Here is a 12,309-nt window from a genome sequence, read left to right as displayed (position 1 = left end):
TTTTCATGGGAAATTAGCAGCACTGTCGAGATACAGTGAAATGAAAAAGTATCTGAAACTTTTGGAATTTCTCACATTTCTGCATGAAATCACCATCAAATGTGATCTGATCTTTGTCAAAATCACACAGAAGAAAATACAGGGGTCTGCTTTAACTAAAACCACCCAAACGTTTATAGGATCATACTTTAATTAGGATAGCAAGCAAACAATGACAGAAGGGGGCAGATAAGTAAGTGAACCCTCAGCCAAAAGAGACTTAAAGAGCAGTTGAAACCAATTTTTACCAAACATTTTAAGTCAGGTGTGTGCCCAATCACTGTTAGTGGTTTAAAGCTGCCCTCCCCACTATAAAACACACACCTGGTCAGAATTGTCTTGATGAGAAGCATTGTCTGATGTGCATCATGGCTCGGTCAAAAGAGCTGTCTGAAGACCTGCGATCAAGGATTATTGATTTGTATAAAACTGGGAAAGGATACAAAACCATCTCTTAAAGTCTGGATGTTTATCGATCAACAGTCAAGAGAAGTTGTCTGAAGTTGGCACTGTTGCTTCTCTCCCAATAAGTGGCCGTCCACCAAAGATGATGCCAAGAGTTCAGCGCAGAATACTCAGAGAGGTAAAAAAGAACCCTAGAGTGTCTGCTAAAGACTTACAGAAATTACTGGCACAGTCCAATATCTCTGTGCACACATCAACTATATGTAAAACTATGGCCAAGAATGGTATTCATGGGAGGACTCCATGGAGGAAGCCACTGCTATCTAAAAAACATTGTTGCTCGTTTAATGTTTGCAAAAAGGCACTTGGACACTCCAAAGAAGTTTTGGCAAAATATTATGTGGACTGATGAAACCAAAGTTGAATTGTTTGGGAGTAACACAACGTCATGTGTGGAGGAAAAATGGAACAGCTCACCAACATCAACACCTCATCCCCACTGTGAAGCATGGTGGAAGGAGCATCATGATTTGGGGCTGTTTTGCTACCTCAGGGCCTGGACAACTTGCAATCATTAATGGAAAAATGAGTTCAAAAGTTCATCAGGATGTTTTGCAGGAAAACCTGAGGCCGTCTGTCAGACCGTTGAAGCTAAAAAGAGGATGGATGCTGCAACAAGACAATGATCCAAAACACAGAAGTAAATCAACTTCAGAATGGTTTAAGAAGAACAAAGTACACGTTCTGGAAGGGCCAAGTCAAAGTTCAAACTTGAACCCTATTGAGATGCTGTGGCATGACCGAAAGACAGTGACTGATGCCAGAAATCCCAGGAATCTGACAGAACTACAGCAGAATGGGCCAAGATTAGTCCTGATCGATGTGGCAGACTGATCTGCAGCTACGGGAAGCGTCTGGTTGAAGTCATTTCAGCCAAAGGCGGGCCACAAAATATTCAATGTGATGTTTCACTTACTTATTTTTCCCCCTTCTGTCATTGTTTGCATACTATCCTCATTAAAACACGTAAACCTAAAAATGTTTGGGTGGTTTTAGTTAAAGCAGGCAGTTTTTTCATCTGTGTGATTTTGACAAAGATCAGATCACATTTGATGATGATTTTAAGGAGAAAAGTGAGAAATTCCAAAAGTTCAGATACTTTTTCATACCACTGTATTAACACCCTTGATTGTTATTTTCCCGTTTGGATTTCATCTCGTTTTACCGCAGGGCCACTTTAGAACCGAGGAATATGCATTATATGCTTCTCATTTAGACGACTCTGCATAAAACATTTTGTCATCTCCGCTCTGAAAGTTCCATTTGTCATATTTGCTGTTGAGTGCCTTTAACTTGACGGGGGTTAATAGTATGCTTTATTATAGCGATTGAAAAATGCAGCAGATCAAAAATGAATGCATATTGAATGTGAAGAATCGCTAGATGATGACTGCAAAGAGCTTAATGCTCTGTGTGTGGAAAATGGCATCATGGTAGAAACATGGCATGTGCGGACGTCATGTCGGATGGTTGGCTGAAATCTGATGGCGGGGCATCTGGAGTGTCACTTGAAGCCTCTGGAACGTACGAGTTCAAGTGCAGTCAGCCATCCAAGTATTTACTTTACTCAAACATTATTATTTTTTTTCTTTTCCCCTCCAGTTCCGCCTACGACGTCATCCTGCGACAGAAAGTTGCGGTGAAGAAGTTGTCGCGTCCGTTCCAGTCGCTCATCCACAGTCGTCGTTCGTACCGGGAACTCCGGCTACTCAAGCACATGAAACATGAGAATGTTAGTGCATCTTAATGTGAAATAAGCAGCTCAGCAATCTGCTTGCCTGCACTGTATTGATCCATATTTCCTTTAGGTAATAGGGCTGCTGGATGTATTCACACCTGCTGCTACACTGGAAGAATTCAATGAACTGTAAGTATTTTAATTGAATATGCTACAATGCTGGCCAAAAGTATTGGCACCCCTGCAATTCTGTCAGATAATGCTCAATTTCTCCCAGAAAATGATTGCAATGGCGTACTGCAAGCAACACGTCACTTCCGCTCATTAATATTCATGACATTAGCTACTGTTGCTAAGTAGGGACAGGCAACCGTTTGTCCCTAATAGGAAATAAATGGAAATCGTGTACGAAGGAGATGTTTACGAAGCTAAACCTACCAATTCTCTCCGAAAATGATGTGCCTGGTGCCAAATTGACTGGCAAAGATGTGGAAGAACATAAAAATGTTCAGTTTAAGAGATGGCTTTAGTGTCGAAGACTGAAAAAGATGAAAAAAACTAGCCGACCTGAGCTTAGCTTTAGCTATTTTATCGACGCAACTGACAATGACATTCTCCTGTTTCAACAAGCTGTCCTTTACCATCAGCCTTGTCTTTCTTATATAACCTCTGGTTGTCCTACGTCTCTTACCGTTCTTGGGGGTAATTTAGTTAGCTTTGTGTTGCGATCGCAAATGCTACTCGGTGACAGCCAACGAACACTTTTAATTTTTTCATGATAACACATCCTAATCCTATAATGTATTTACACTTCCCGTTTACTAATGTTGTTTATATATATATATATATATATATATATATATATATATATATATATATATATATATATGTATATTAGGGCTGTCAAATGATAAAAAATTTTAATCGAGTTAATTACAGCTTAAAAATTAATTAATCGTAATTAATCGCAATTAATCGCAATTCAAACCATCTATAAAATATGCCATATTTTTCTGTAAATTATATATATATTCTGTAAAATAAATTATATACAGGTTCACTATACAGGTTCACTAAACATAAACAAAAAGCATCTCATACAAAAAATATAACATTTCGCTTACTAACATAATATGTACATTCTTTACAACAACCATACTTACGGACAAATCTTGTCCAAGGATCATATAAGCACAACATTACCACGTAGGCGTCAGCCCGAGACATCGTGCAGCCATATTGAACTGGCAAGAAAGCAATAAACCATGTCGCAAAGCGACCACAAGAGTTCGCTGTTAGACAGCACAAAAAAACCTTGTTGTAAAACTTACCAAAAGGTAGAATACTGTCTGAGCGGGACATGTGCGTTAATTGCGTCAAATATTTTAACGTGATTAATTTAAAAAATTAATTACCGCGCGTTAACGCGATAATTTTGACAGCCCTAATATGTATATATATATATATATATATATATATATAACAGAAACGGTAACAGTGGCAGTCAGATACCATTGTACAGTAATTCTTTTCAGGTCATTCATTGTCAGACTGAAGCAGTACGGCACAACGTTACGCTAAACTTGATACGTTACGCTAAAAAATAAGTTAAAAATATAAAAATGGCTTACCTCTTTGTCCTCTGAAAGACCATGCCAACCCAAGATAATATTTACTGCATATGAAATGTGAATGGATTCACCAAGCTGGTGTTTAAGTCCGCGCAAGTTGATTCAGTCTTCACATTTGTAACTCCCGACTTTTTGGTTTCTGGAAACGTATGAAGAAAACATCCTTCATGTGTCGTAAACTCGTAATGTCTAGAGTCGTTTCTACAAGTTCCAAAAAAGCAATGCATGATCGGCATGTTCGTTTTTGAAAGATTACCGGCGAAAAGTAGCACAAATTACGTTGTGTCTATGCGAGGGCGGATCTATAATGTCCCACTTCGTCTTTACTTCCGCTTTACGATGCGACGATACGGTCTAAAAATAGCCTGCGTGCGGTACGCCATTACAAAAGCTTTGGTACTAATATCTCCATTTATTTTGCTTGCAATGAAAAAACACAAAAATGAATGGGGGGAAAAAAAAAAATCATTATCATTTTTACACTAAACTCCAACAACGGGCCGGAAAAATTTACTTGGTAGCACAACCTTTAGACAAAATAACGGCGAACAACCGCTTTCGGTATCCATCAGTGAGTTTCTTACAATGCTCTGCTGGAATTTTAGACCATTCTTTTTTGGCCAACTGCTCCAAGTCTCCGAGATTTAAAGGGTGCGTTCTTCAAACTGCCATTTTCAGATCTCTCCACAGGTGTTCTATGGGATTCAGGTCTGGACTCATTAGACGTCTCCTGTGCTTTCTTTCAAACCATTTTCTAGTGCTTTGTGAAGTGTGTTTTGGGTCTTTGTCCTGCTGGAAGACCCATGACCTATTAGGGAGACCCAGCTTTCTCACACTGGGCCTTACGTTGTGCTGCAAAATTTGTTGGTCGTCTCACTTCATAATGCCATTCACACGATCAAGCAGCCCAGTGCCAGAGGCAGCAAAGCAACCCCAAAACATCAGGGAACCTTCGCCATGTTTGACTGTGGGGACCGTGTTTTTTTCTTTGAAGGCCTCGTTTTTTTTTTCCTGCAAACTCTATGTTGAAGCTCTACTTTTGTCTCATCTGACCACAGATCATTCTTCCAAAATGTTTTTGGCTTTCTCAGGTAGTTTTTGGCAAACTCCAACCTGGCTTTTTATGTCTCTGGGTCAGAAGTGGGGTCTTCCTGGGTATCCTACCATAGAGTCCCTTTTCATTCAGACGTCGACGGATAGTACGGGTTGACACTATTGTGCCCTCGGATTGCAGGACAGCTTGAACTTGTTTGGATGTTACTCGAGGTTCTTTATCCACCATCCGCACAATCTTACCTTGAAATCTTTTGTCAATTTTTTTTTTCCCGTCCACATCTAAGGAGATTAGCCACAGTGCCGTGGGCTTTGCATTTATTGATGTCACTGCTCACGCTAGACACACGAACATTCAGGTCTTTGGAGATGGACTTGTAGCCTTGAGATGTCCCACCTTTCCTCTCAATTTTGCTTCTCAAATCCTCAGACAGTTCTTCGGTCTTCTTTCTTTTCTCCATGCTCAATGTGGTCCACACATGGACTCAGAACAGAGGTTGAGTCAACTTGAATCCATTTTAACTGGCTGCAAGTGTGATTTAGTTCTTGCCGCCACCTGTTATGTGCCACAGGTAAGTAACAGATGCTGTTAATCACACAAACGAGAGAAGAATAACATGATTTTTCAAAGGGTGCCAATACTTTTTTCCGGAGTTTTGTGTAAAATAATTATGTTTTTTTTTCCCATTCTCTTTTGTGTTTCTTCATTACAAGCAAAATAAATGAATATATTACTACCAAAGCATTTGTAATTGCAATCATTTTCTGGGAGAAATTGAGCATGATCTGACAGAATTGCAGGGGTGCCAATACTTTTGGCCAGCACTGTATGTATTTAGTAATGATTCAATTTTCTTCAGCTACCTGGTGACAAACCTGATGGGCGCGGACCTTAATAACATTGTGAAATTCCAGAGGTTGTCAGATGAGCACGTGCAGTTTCTGATTTACCAGCTACTACGTGGCCTCAAGGTGGGTTCTTTTGCCAGAAATGTTGATCTTAATGTTCCACGTTAACATGTACAGTGGACATTCAATATTTGCATGTAATTGGTACCCATTGGAAATTGAATTGGGGGGATGATGTGCCTGTGAGGCAGTGGCGGAACAAATGTCACAAGGGCCCTTGTGCAATACATGAAAACAGGCCCCCCGAGGCGGAACGTCTGCTAGGTAGGGAATGATTATTATTTTGTTGTGTCAGGCAATGCTAATAATTGATATATTTTAACACTTAAATACTATATTATAACTCCGCGCATCATCGCACTACAAGTAGTCCCTGGGTTACGAGCGAGTTTCTGTTCGAACGCTGGCGACGTCACCCGAATTTCCGCCTAAGTCAGAATTATCCCTTTCAGTACCCCCAAATTCCCGCTAAACCTCAAAATAACCATCCAAAAAACATGTATTAAATGTCACATTGATAAACTAAAGTAAAAAATAAGATAGATATTACTTCCCTTTACAGCAATTAGGTGAAAGTGCATGATTTTCCACGCCGCAATCGTATGCCGCGGCACAGTGATTGAAAAACACTGCCTTAGAGGCCTGGGCTTGGGCGCCGCCCCACCTCCAGCAACCCCCTATGTTCCGCCCCTGCTGTGAAGTCCATTGCATATGAAAAATTTAAACATTTTAGTCGATTAATCGATGAACTAGTTAGTTCGAATCATCGAGTAATTGGATAAGGAATATAAACAAATACCTGAGCTGAGCCTCAAACGGTATGAATGAATAGATAAATGAGGATCTAAGTACAACAAAATGACAATTGGCTAACTTTTATAGAAAACGTCTGCTAGCTTAAATGCTAAAATGCTAACTCTTTTACTTTTTATTTTTTTATTTTCCAATGCTTTTTTTTTTTTTTTTTTGGAGAATGGAAGCCTAAGTGCACGGATAGTCTGAACAGTTTTAATGTTTCACATTGAAAGTGTGACATACTCCCTTTGTGATCATTCAGCATACCTCATTTATTATGATTATGACAAAAGAGCGAACAGGAAAGGGTTTTGGGGGAACAGAAAAAAAGAAACACAAGAGAAGAAAGAGAAGAAACACAAAGAACAACAAGAAATACATTGAACGCCTAACTACACTAACTACCAATATGTTGGTGCTATTGTCAGCTAAATGTATTTCCGGTTGACACTATGTGGGGGGCCTGTTGACCAGGGAAAGAGGGGAAAGAAGGTGGGGGAGTCTATAAGCTAAATGATGGAAAGTGTTAGAGTGTACACAAATCATCTCTGTGATTTAGAACCCAGTAATCGTGTGAATCCCTTGTGAGTGTAAGCCCGTTGGCGACCGACCCTACGCCGCCCCATCGCCAATCCCTGCACTGGGACCCCCCTCCCGAGTGCGCCCAACAACATCCAGCTGCACGTGAGCTCCGCCGGGAACGCAGCAGCCACGCAGACGAGTGGAGACGCCACGCGGACGCTGACACAGGGCCACGGCCCCCACCCAGCCAGCCCGGGGAGGGAGGGCCGGCCCTAGGGGGGGGCAGCACAGCCCATCCCTCCTCCCGCAGCCCAGCAAAGGAGCACTCGCCCCCCCCCCCCCCCCCCCGGAATTCAGGGTGGTCGCCTGGGCCACCCGCGCGCCCGTCCACCGGCCCTCGGGTATGGCAAGAGGGGACGCACTACCGACCCCACACCCGTCCCCAACCCTGTCCGCCCACCCAGGCCATGAGCCACCGCCGCAGCCCCCCAGCCGATACGGCATGCCACGGGACCCCCAGCGGCCCACAAAGCCCAGGGCAGGGTCCCTCGCCGTAGCAGGCAACATCCAGCCGATACTCTGCCGCCCAGCCAGCGATCCACGCCGGAGCACAGGGCGGATACCCAGTTAGAGAGGAGAGGGGAAGGCGGAGGCAGGAGAACGCCGAGGAGCCGCCGTGGGGCGACGCCAGACTGGACCCCCGACCTCCCCCCACTCCCGCTGCCGGCAGCCCAGGCAAAGAGGAGGCCACGCCTCGGGAGCCATGCCATTGAAAAACGTGTGGGACCCACCGACCACCCTATTACTGTGGGTGCCAGGTTCCCGGCTGGCAGCCATAACCCAGCACCGTGATGGGATTGTGAGGGAAGGGTAGTACTATGTATGCATTAAAATAGGAGATCTTGGCTTGGGGCAGTGGGACCGCAGCATGGAAAGCATGGAAGCATTTTACAATGCTTTTAACAAAGGGTTCAAACACATATTCCCTCAAAAAACCTCTCAATATAAATATAAACTAAATTACGAATGCATTAAAAAAACATTCGCTCAAGCAAAAACTTTGCTTATGTTGGTCTTAACAGGGAGCAGCTGGATTCAGCCATGTGAAATGAGTTACGTCATGTTCCCTGTTGCCACTAGAGAGCAGTGTATGGGCCCAAATCAATAAAACTAAATACAAACACTTTCAAAACAAACCATTACAATGCGACTTTAATTAAACGAAAACGCGAGGCAGCAAAATATAATTTTCTAATCGAATTACTCGAGTTCATCGATTAATCGTTGCAGCAGTAATTACAGTACAATACAATCAGGCTCTTACGCTATTTATAAAATAGCTAACACAATGTAAAAGGATTGTACTTGAATCGTTTACAAAAAATAGTGTACTTAAAATGCATTTGAAATGCATTCCTTGAAGAAAAATGAAAAACCAAATCCTTTAGTGGTCCCTATCGCCAAAATGATTGTTCAACTAACCGATTTGTGTCCGAGGCGTGCTAGAAATAGATACTCCAGCTGTTCAGTCTAGCGCGTTACCACAGAAACTGCCAAAAGCAGCCTCCCCGATGCAAGGATATATGGCATGGGTGTGCAGTGAACTGCACTGTTGACCCCTGTCTCATTATTTATCCTGTCTTGCATGGCGACGAACAGTACATCCATTCAGCCGGATTGATTCACAGAGTGAGTATCTCCACTTCCTCTTAATTTGACTATCAAAGTACTTGTCTACGATTCTCAGTTTCACACAATTTTATTTTTCCTCTCCAGGACCTGAAGCCTAGTAATGTGGCAGTAAATGAGGACTGCGAGCTGAGGGTAAGTCCTAGCTTATAAAATGCTAAATGCTAATTTTCAGCATTTTTTTGTAAATTTGCATCACGATAGATTCTTGACTTCGGGTTGGCCCGGCAAACTGACGACGAGATGACAGGGTACGTGGCGACCCGCTGGTATCGGGCGCCGGAAATCATGCTGAACTGGATGCACTACAATCAAAATGGTGAGTTGCCTTTTCATTCTAAAGTATCTGTTACAATGTGTATTGATCGATTGATTTGTGGGTTTGTCTTCCAGTTGATATTTGGTCAGTGGGATGCATTATGGGAGAGCTGCTGAAGGGAAAAGTCCTTTTTCCCGGCACTGATTGTATCCTTTATCACTGTCGGAAGAGCCCTCAGCGTTTTTTTTTTTTTCCAGCCTCCATTATCTTGGCAACGTGATCTACAGCGGTCTTTTGGATTAGCATGACAATTTCTTTCGAGCACAGAAAAGACGCAGGGAATGAATAGGAGCCGCCACAAAGGGCTGGAATGATCCCAACTTGTTGTTTTGGTGTCGGGGAGCGGGACTAAAAGCCATTTGATTAACTCTTTGGCTCCGTGAGGGAGGACAGGAAAGACTAGGGTATGCGGGTCATTTTTTAATAGGGTGCCATTTGTGTCCTAGGTCTAAATGAAGCTGTATTTTCACTAGAGTATCTTTGATCATGTGTTGTTTTTAAAATCAAATGTATTATGTTAAAAAAAATGTCTATGTCCACTCTGTTCAGTTATGTTCGTGTCCCTTTAGGAAAATTCCCCATTTATTAATGTCATCACTGTTCTGCGATAACATCACACCATTGGCTGAAAATTCCATCGTAGTAAGCAATTTTATTTTTCACCTCCTTTAAAAATCCAATTTTTTAGTTTTATGACGTACGTTCAGTGTGTTTAAGCCTAACATGTCCACTCTATCATCTGTTAATTAATTGAATTGAATCATTTAAAAAAGGTTTATTGGTAAGTGTATAGAATTCTAATTAAGTATCTAAAGTCATGTTAGCTTTTATGCTATGCTGAGGGCTAACTTTAGCACAAAATGTCCCCTCTGTTAGTGTCCACTCTGTTACGTCTAAGATAATTGTTATGATGTTATTGTCCTGGATAAACGATCTTTAATCCTGTGTTGTTTAAAAAAAAAGTTTTCTATTTGTCTCCAGTGTCACTGTCCACTCTGTTCGGTTGTGTTAGTACCCCTTTAAGAAAATTCCCCATTTATTATTGACATCACTCTTCCGCGATAACATCACACTAATGGCGGGAAATTCCTCTGTGGTAAACAATTTTATTTTTCAGCTCCTTTAAAAATCCAATTTTTCAGTTTATGACGTACGTTCAGTGTGTTTAAGCCTAATGTGTCCACTCTGTCATCTGTTAATTAATTGAATTGAATTATTTTAAAAGGTTTATTGGTAAAAGTATAGAATTCTCATCAAGTATCTAAAGTCATGTTAGCTTTTATGCTATGCTGAGGGCTAACTTTAGCACAAAATGTTCCCTCTGTTAGTGTCCACTCTGTTATGTCTAAGATAATTGTTATGATGTTATTGTCCTGGGTAAACTATCTTTAATCCTGTGTTGTTTAAAAAAAAAAAAAAAAAAAAGTTTTCTATTAGTCTCCAGTATCAGTGTCCACTCTGTTCAGTTGTGTTAGTGTCCCTTTAAGAAAATTCCCCATTTATTAATGAGCTCACTCTTCCGCGATAACGTCACACCAGTAGCAGGAAATTCCACTCCGGGAAGGAATTTTATTTTTTATTTTTATGTTTAAGGCTAACGTGTCCACTCTGCCATCTTTTATTTAATTGAATTCAATCAGTGGCGGGAAATTCCACTGTGGTAAGCAATTTTATTTTTCAACTCCTTTAAAAATCCAATTTTGCAGTTTTATGACATACGTTCAGTGTGTTTAATCCTAACGTGTCCACTTTGCCATTTTTTAATTTATTGAATTCAATCAGTGGCGGAAATTCCACTGTGGTAAACAATTTTATTTTTCAACTCCTTTAAAAATCCAATTTTTATGTTTTATGACATACGTTCAGTGTGTTTAATCCTAAGGTGTCCACTCTGTCATCTGTTAATTGAATTGAATTGAATTGAATCATTTAAAAAGGTTTATTGGTAAATTTATAGATTTCTCGTCAAGTATCTAAAGGCATGTTTCTTTTATGCTATGCTGTGGGCTAACTTTAGCACAAAATGTCCCTCTGTTAGTGTCCACTCTGTCACGTCCAAATGGCACCCTATAAAAATAATAATCAATGAATGTTAGGAGCTTTTCTTTTGTCTTTAACCTATGGGGAAAAAAAAGATATCGACCAGCTGAAGAGAATCATGGAAATGGTCGGAACTCCAACCCCGGACCTGCTGGAGAAAATCTGCTCCGAGCATGTGAGACAAGGCGACACTTGTTTCAATATAAAATCACATGCAACTAAACTTGACTTTCTATTCACAGGCACAGAAGTACATCCAGTCTCTGCCTTTTATGCCTCAGCAAGATCTCGAAAAGATTTTCCGGGGAGCAAATCCACTAGGTCAGGACTTCGTTACGTTACTTTGTATGATAGTGTATACCTATCATTCGCAAAAGTAGCTTGTCTTTATTGTCAAAACAGCCGTCGACCTTTTGAAGCGTATGCTAGTGCTCGACTGCGATGGGAGAATCTCAGCTAGTGAGGCTCTGGCCCACCCTTACTTCTCGCAGTATCACGACCCGGATGATGAGCCCGAAGCGCCGCCTTACGACCAAACCCTGGAGAGTAAAGACCGTACTTTAGAGGAATGGAAAGGTGAGATTTCCGAGTGAGCGTACACGCATTGTACCACATTTCTTCATATATTTGTCATCACTTTCAACAGAGTTGGTGTTTACAGAAGCAAACAGCTTCAAAGGCGCCGCCGGCAAGACTGATAGCCTTCAAGTGGAGCAGTGACGGAATGCACAAGTCGGCACATTTTACAAAATTTAAGGTTCAATCCGAAAGTTGCTTCCTCTTATGATTCCCTTCTGCGAGACTGAAAAGAGGAACTCCCGCTGGTGATTCATACAAGAAAGCAACTTTCCATCAGTGTTTACGGACTACACACAAAGACAAAACGCACGCTAGGATTTCCAAAGTAAGAATACGACACCATCTGGTTCCTCACGATTGCGCCCTTTTCCATTCATGTTTAAATGCCTGACTGCAGTTTAGTACTTAGCCTGCATACTGCATGAGTGTACCTTATCAGCGTATTCAAACGGTACCATATAATACATTAAAGGGAAATTGTAACCATATTAAATCATAGAAACTGAAAATAATCTACAGTTTACAGAGACGTAAACACCAACTGTGCTTTTAATTGTGTTACATATAGTAGTCAAATAAGTATTTAGTCA

General features: G+C 41.3%; 1 protein-coding gene across 1 annotated transcript in view; it reads left to right on the top strand.

Annotated features, from left to right (window-relative positions):
- The window catches only part of mapk11 (mitogen-activated protein kinase 11), a 19,937-nt gene extending 7,628 nt beyond the window's left edge, over positions 1 to 12,309 (top strand). The window contains exons 3-13 of the mRNA XM_057853716.1: positions 2,107 to 2,236; positions 2,313 to 2,371; positions 5,727 to 5,838; positions 8,752 to 8,781; positions 8,869 to 8,916; positions 8,986 to 9,100; positions 9,175 to 9,246; positions 11,236 to 11,315; positions 11,383 to 11,461; positions 11,543 to 11,716; positions 11,787 to 12,309. Coding sequence (XP_057709699.1) covers positions 2,107 to 2,236; positions 2,313 to 2,371; positions 5,727 to 5,838; positions 8,752 to 8,781; positions 8,869 to 8,916; positions 8,986 to 9,100; positions 9,175 to 9,246; positions 11,236 to 11,315; positions 11,383 to 11,461; positions 11,543 to 11,716; positions 11,787 to 11,860 — 973 coding nt within the window. The 3' untranslated portion in view covers positions 11,861 to 12,309. The remainder of the gene's footprint in view (positions 1 to 2,106; positions 2,237 to 2,312; positions 2,372 to 5,726; positions 5,839 to 8,751; positions 8,782 to 8,868; positions 8,917 to 8,985; positions 9,101 to 9,174; positions 9,247 to 11,235; positions 11,316 to 11,382; positions 11,462 to 11,542; positions 11,717 to 11,786) is intronic.

Source organism: Corythoichthys intestinalis, chromosome 13 (assembly GCF_030265065.1).
Source record: "Corythoichthys intestinalis isolate RoL2023-P3 chromosome 13, ASM3026506v1, whole genome shotgun sequence".
In the NCBI taxonomy this organism is placed as follows: Eukaryota; Metazoa; Chordata; class Actinopteri; order Syngnathiformes; family Syngnathidae; genus Corythoichthys; species Corythoichthys intestinalis.
Note: the sequence above shows the minus strand (reverse complement) of the source record. Positions and strands in the feature narration are given on the sequence as shown.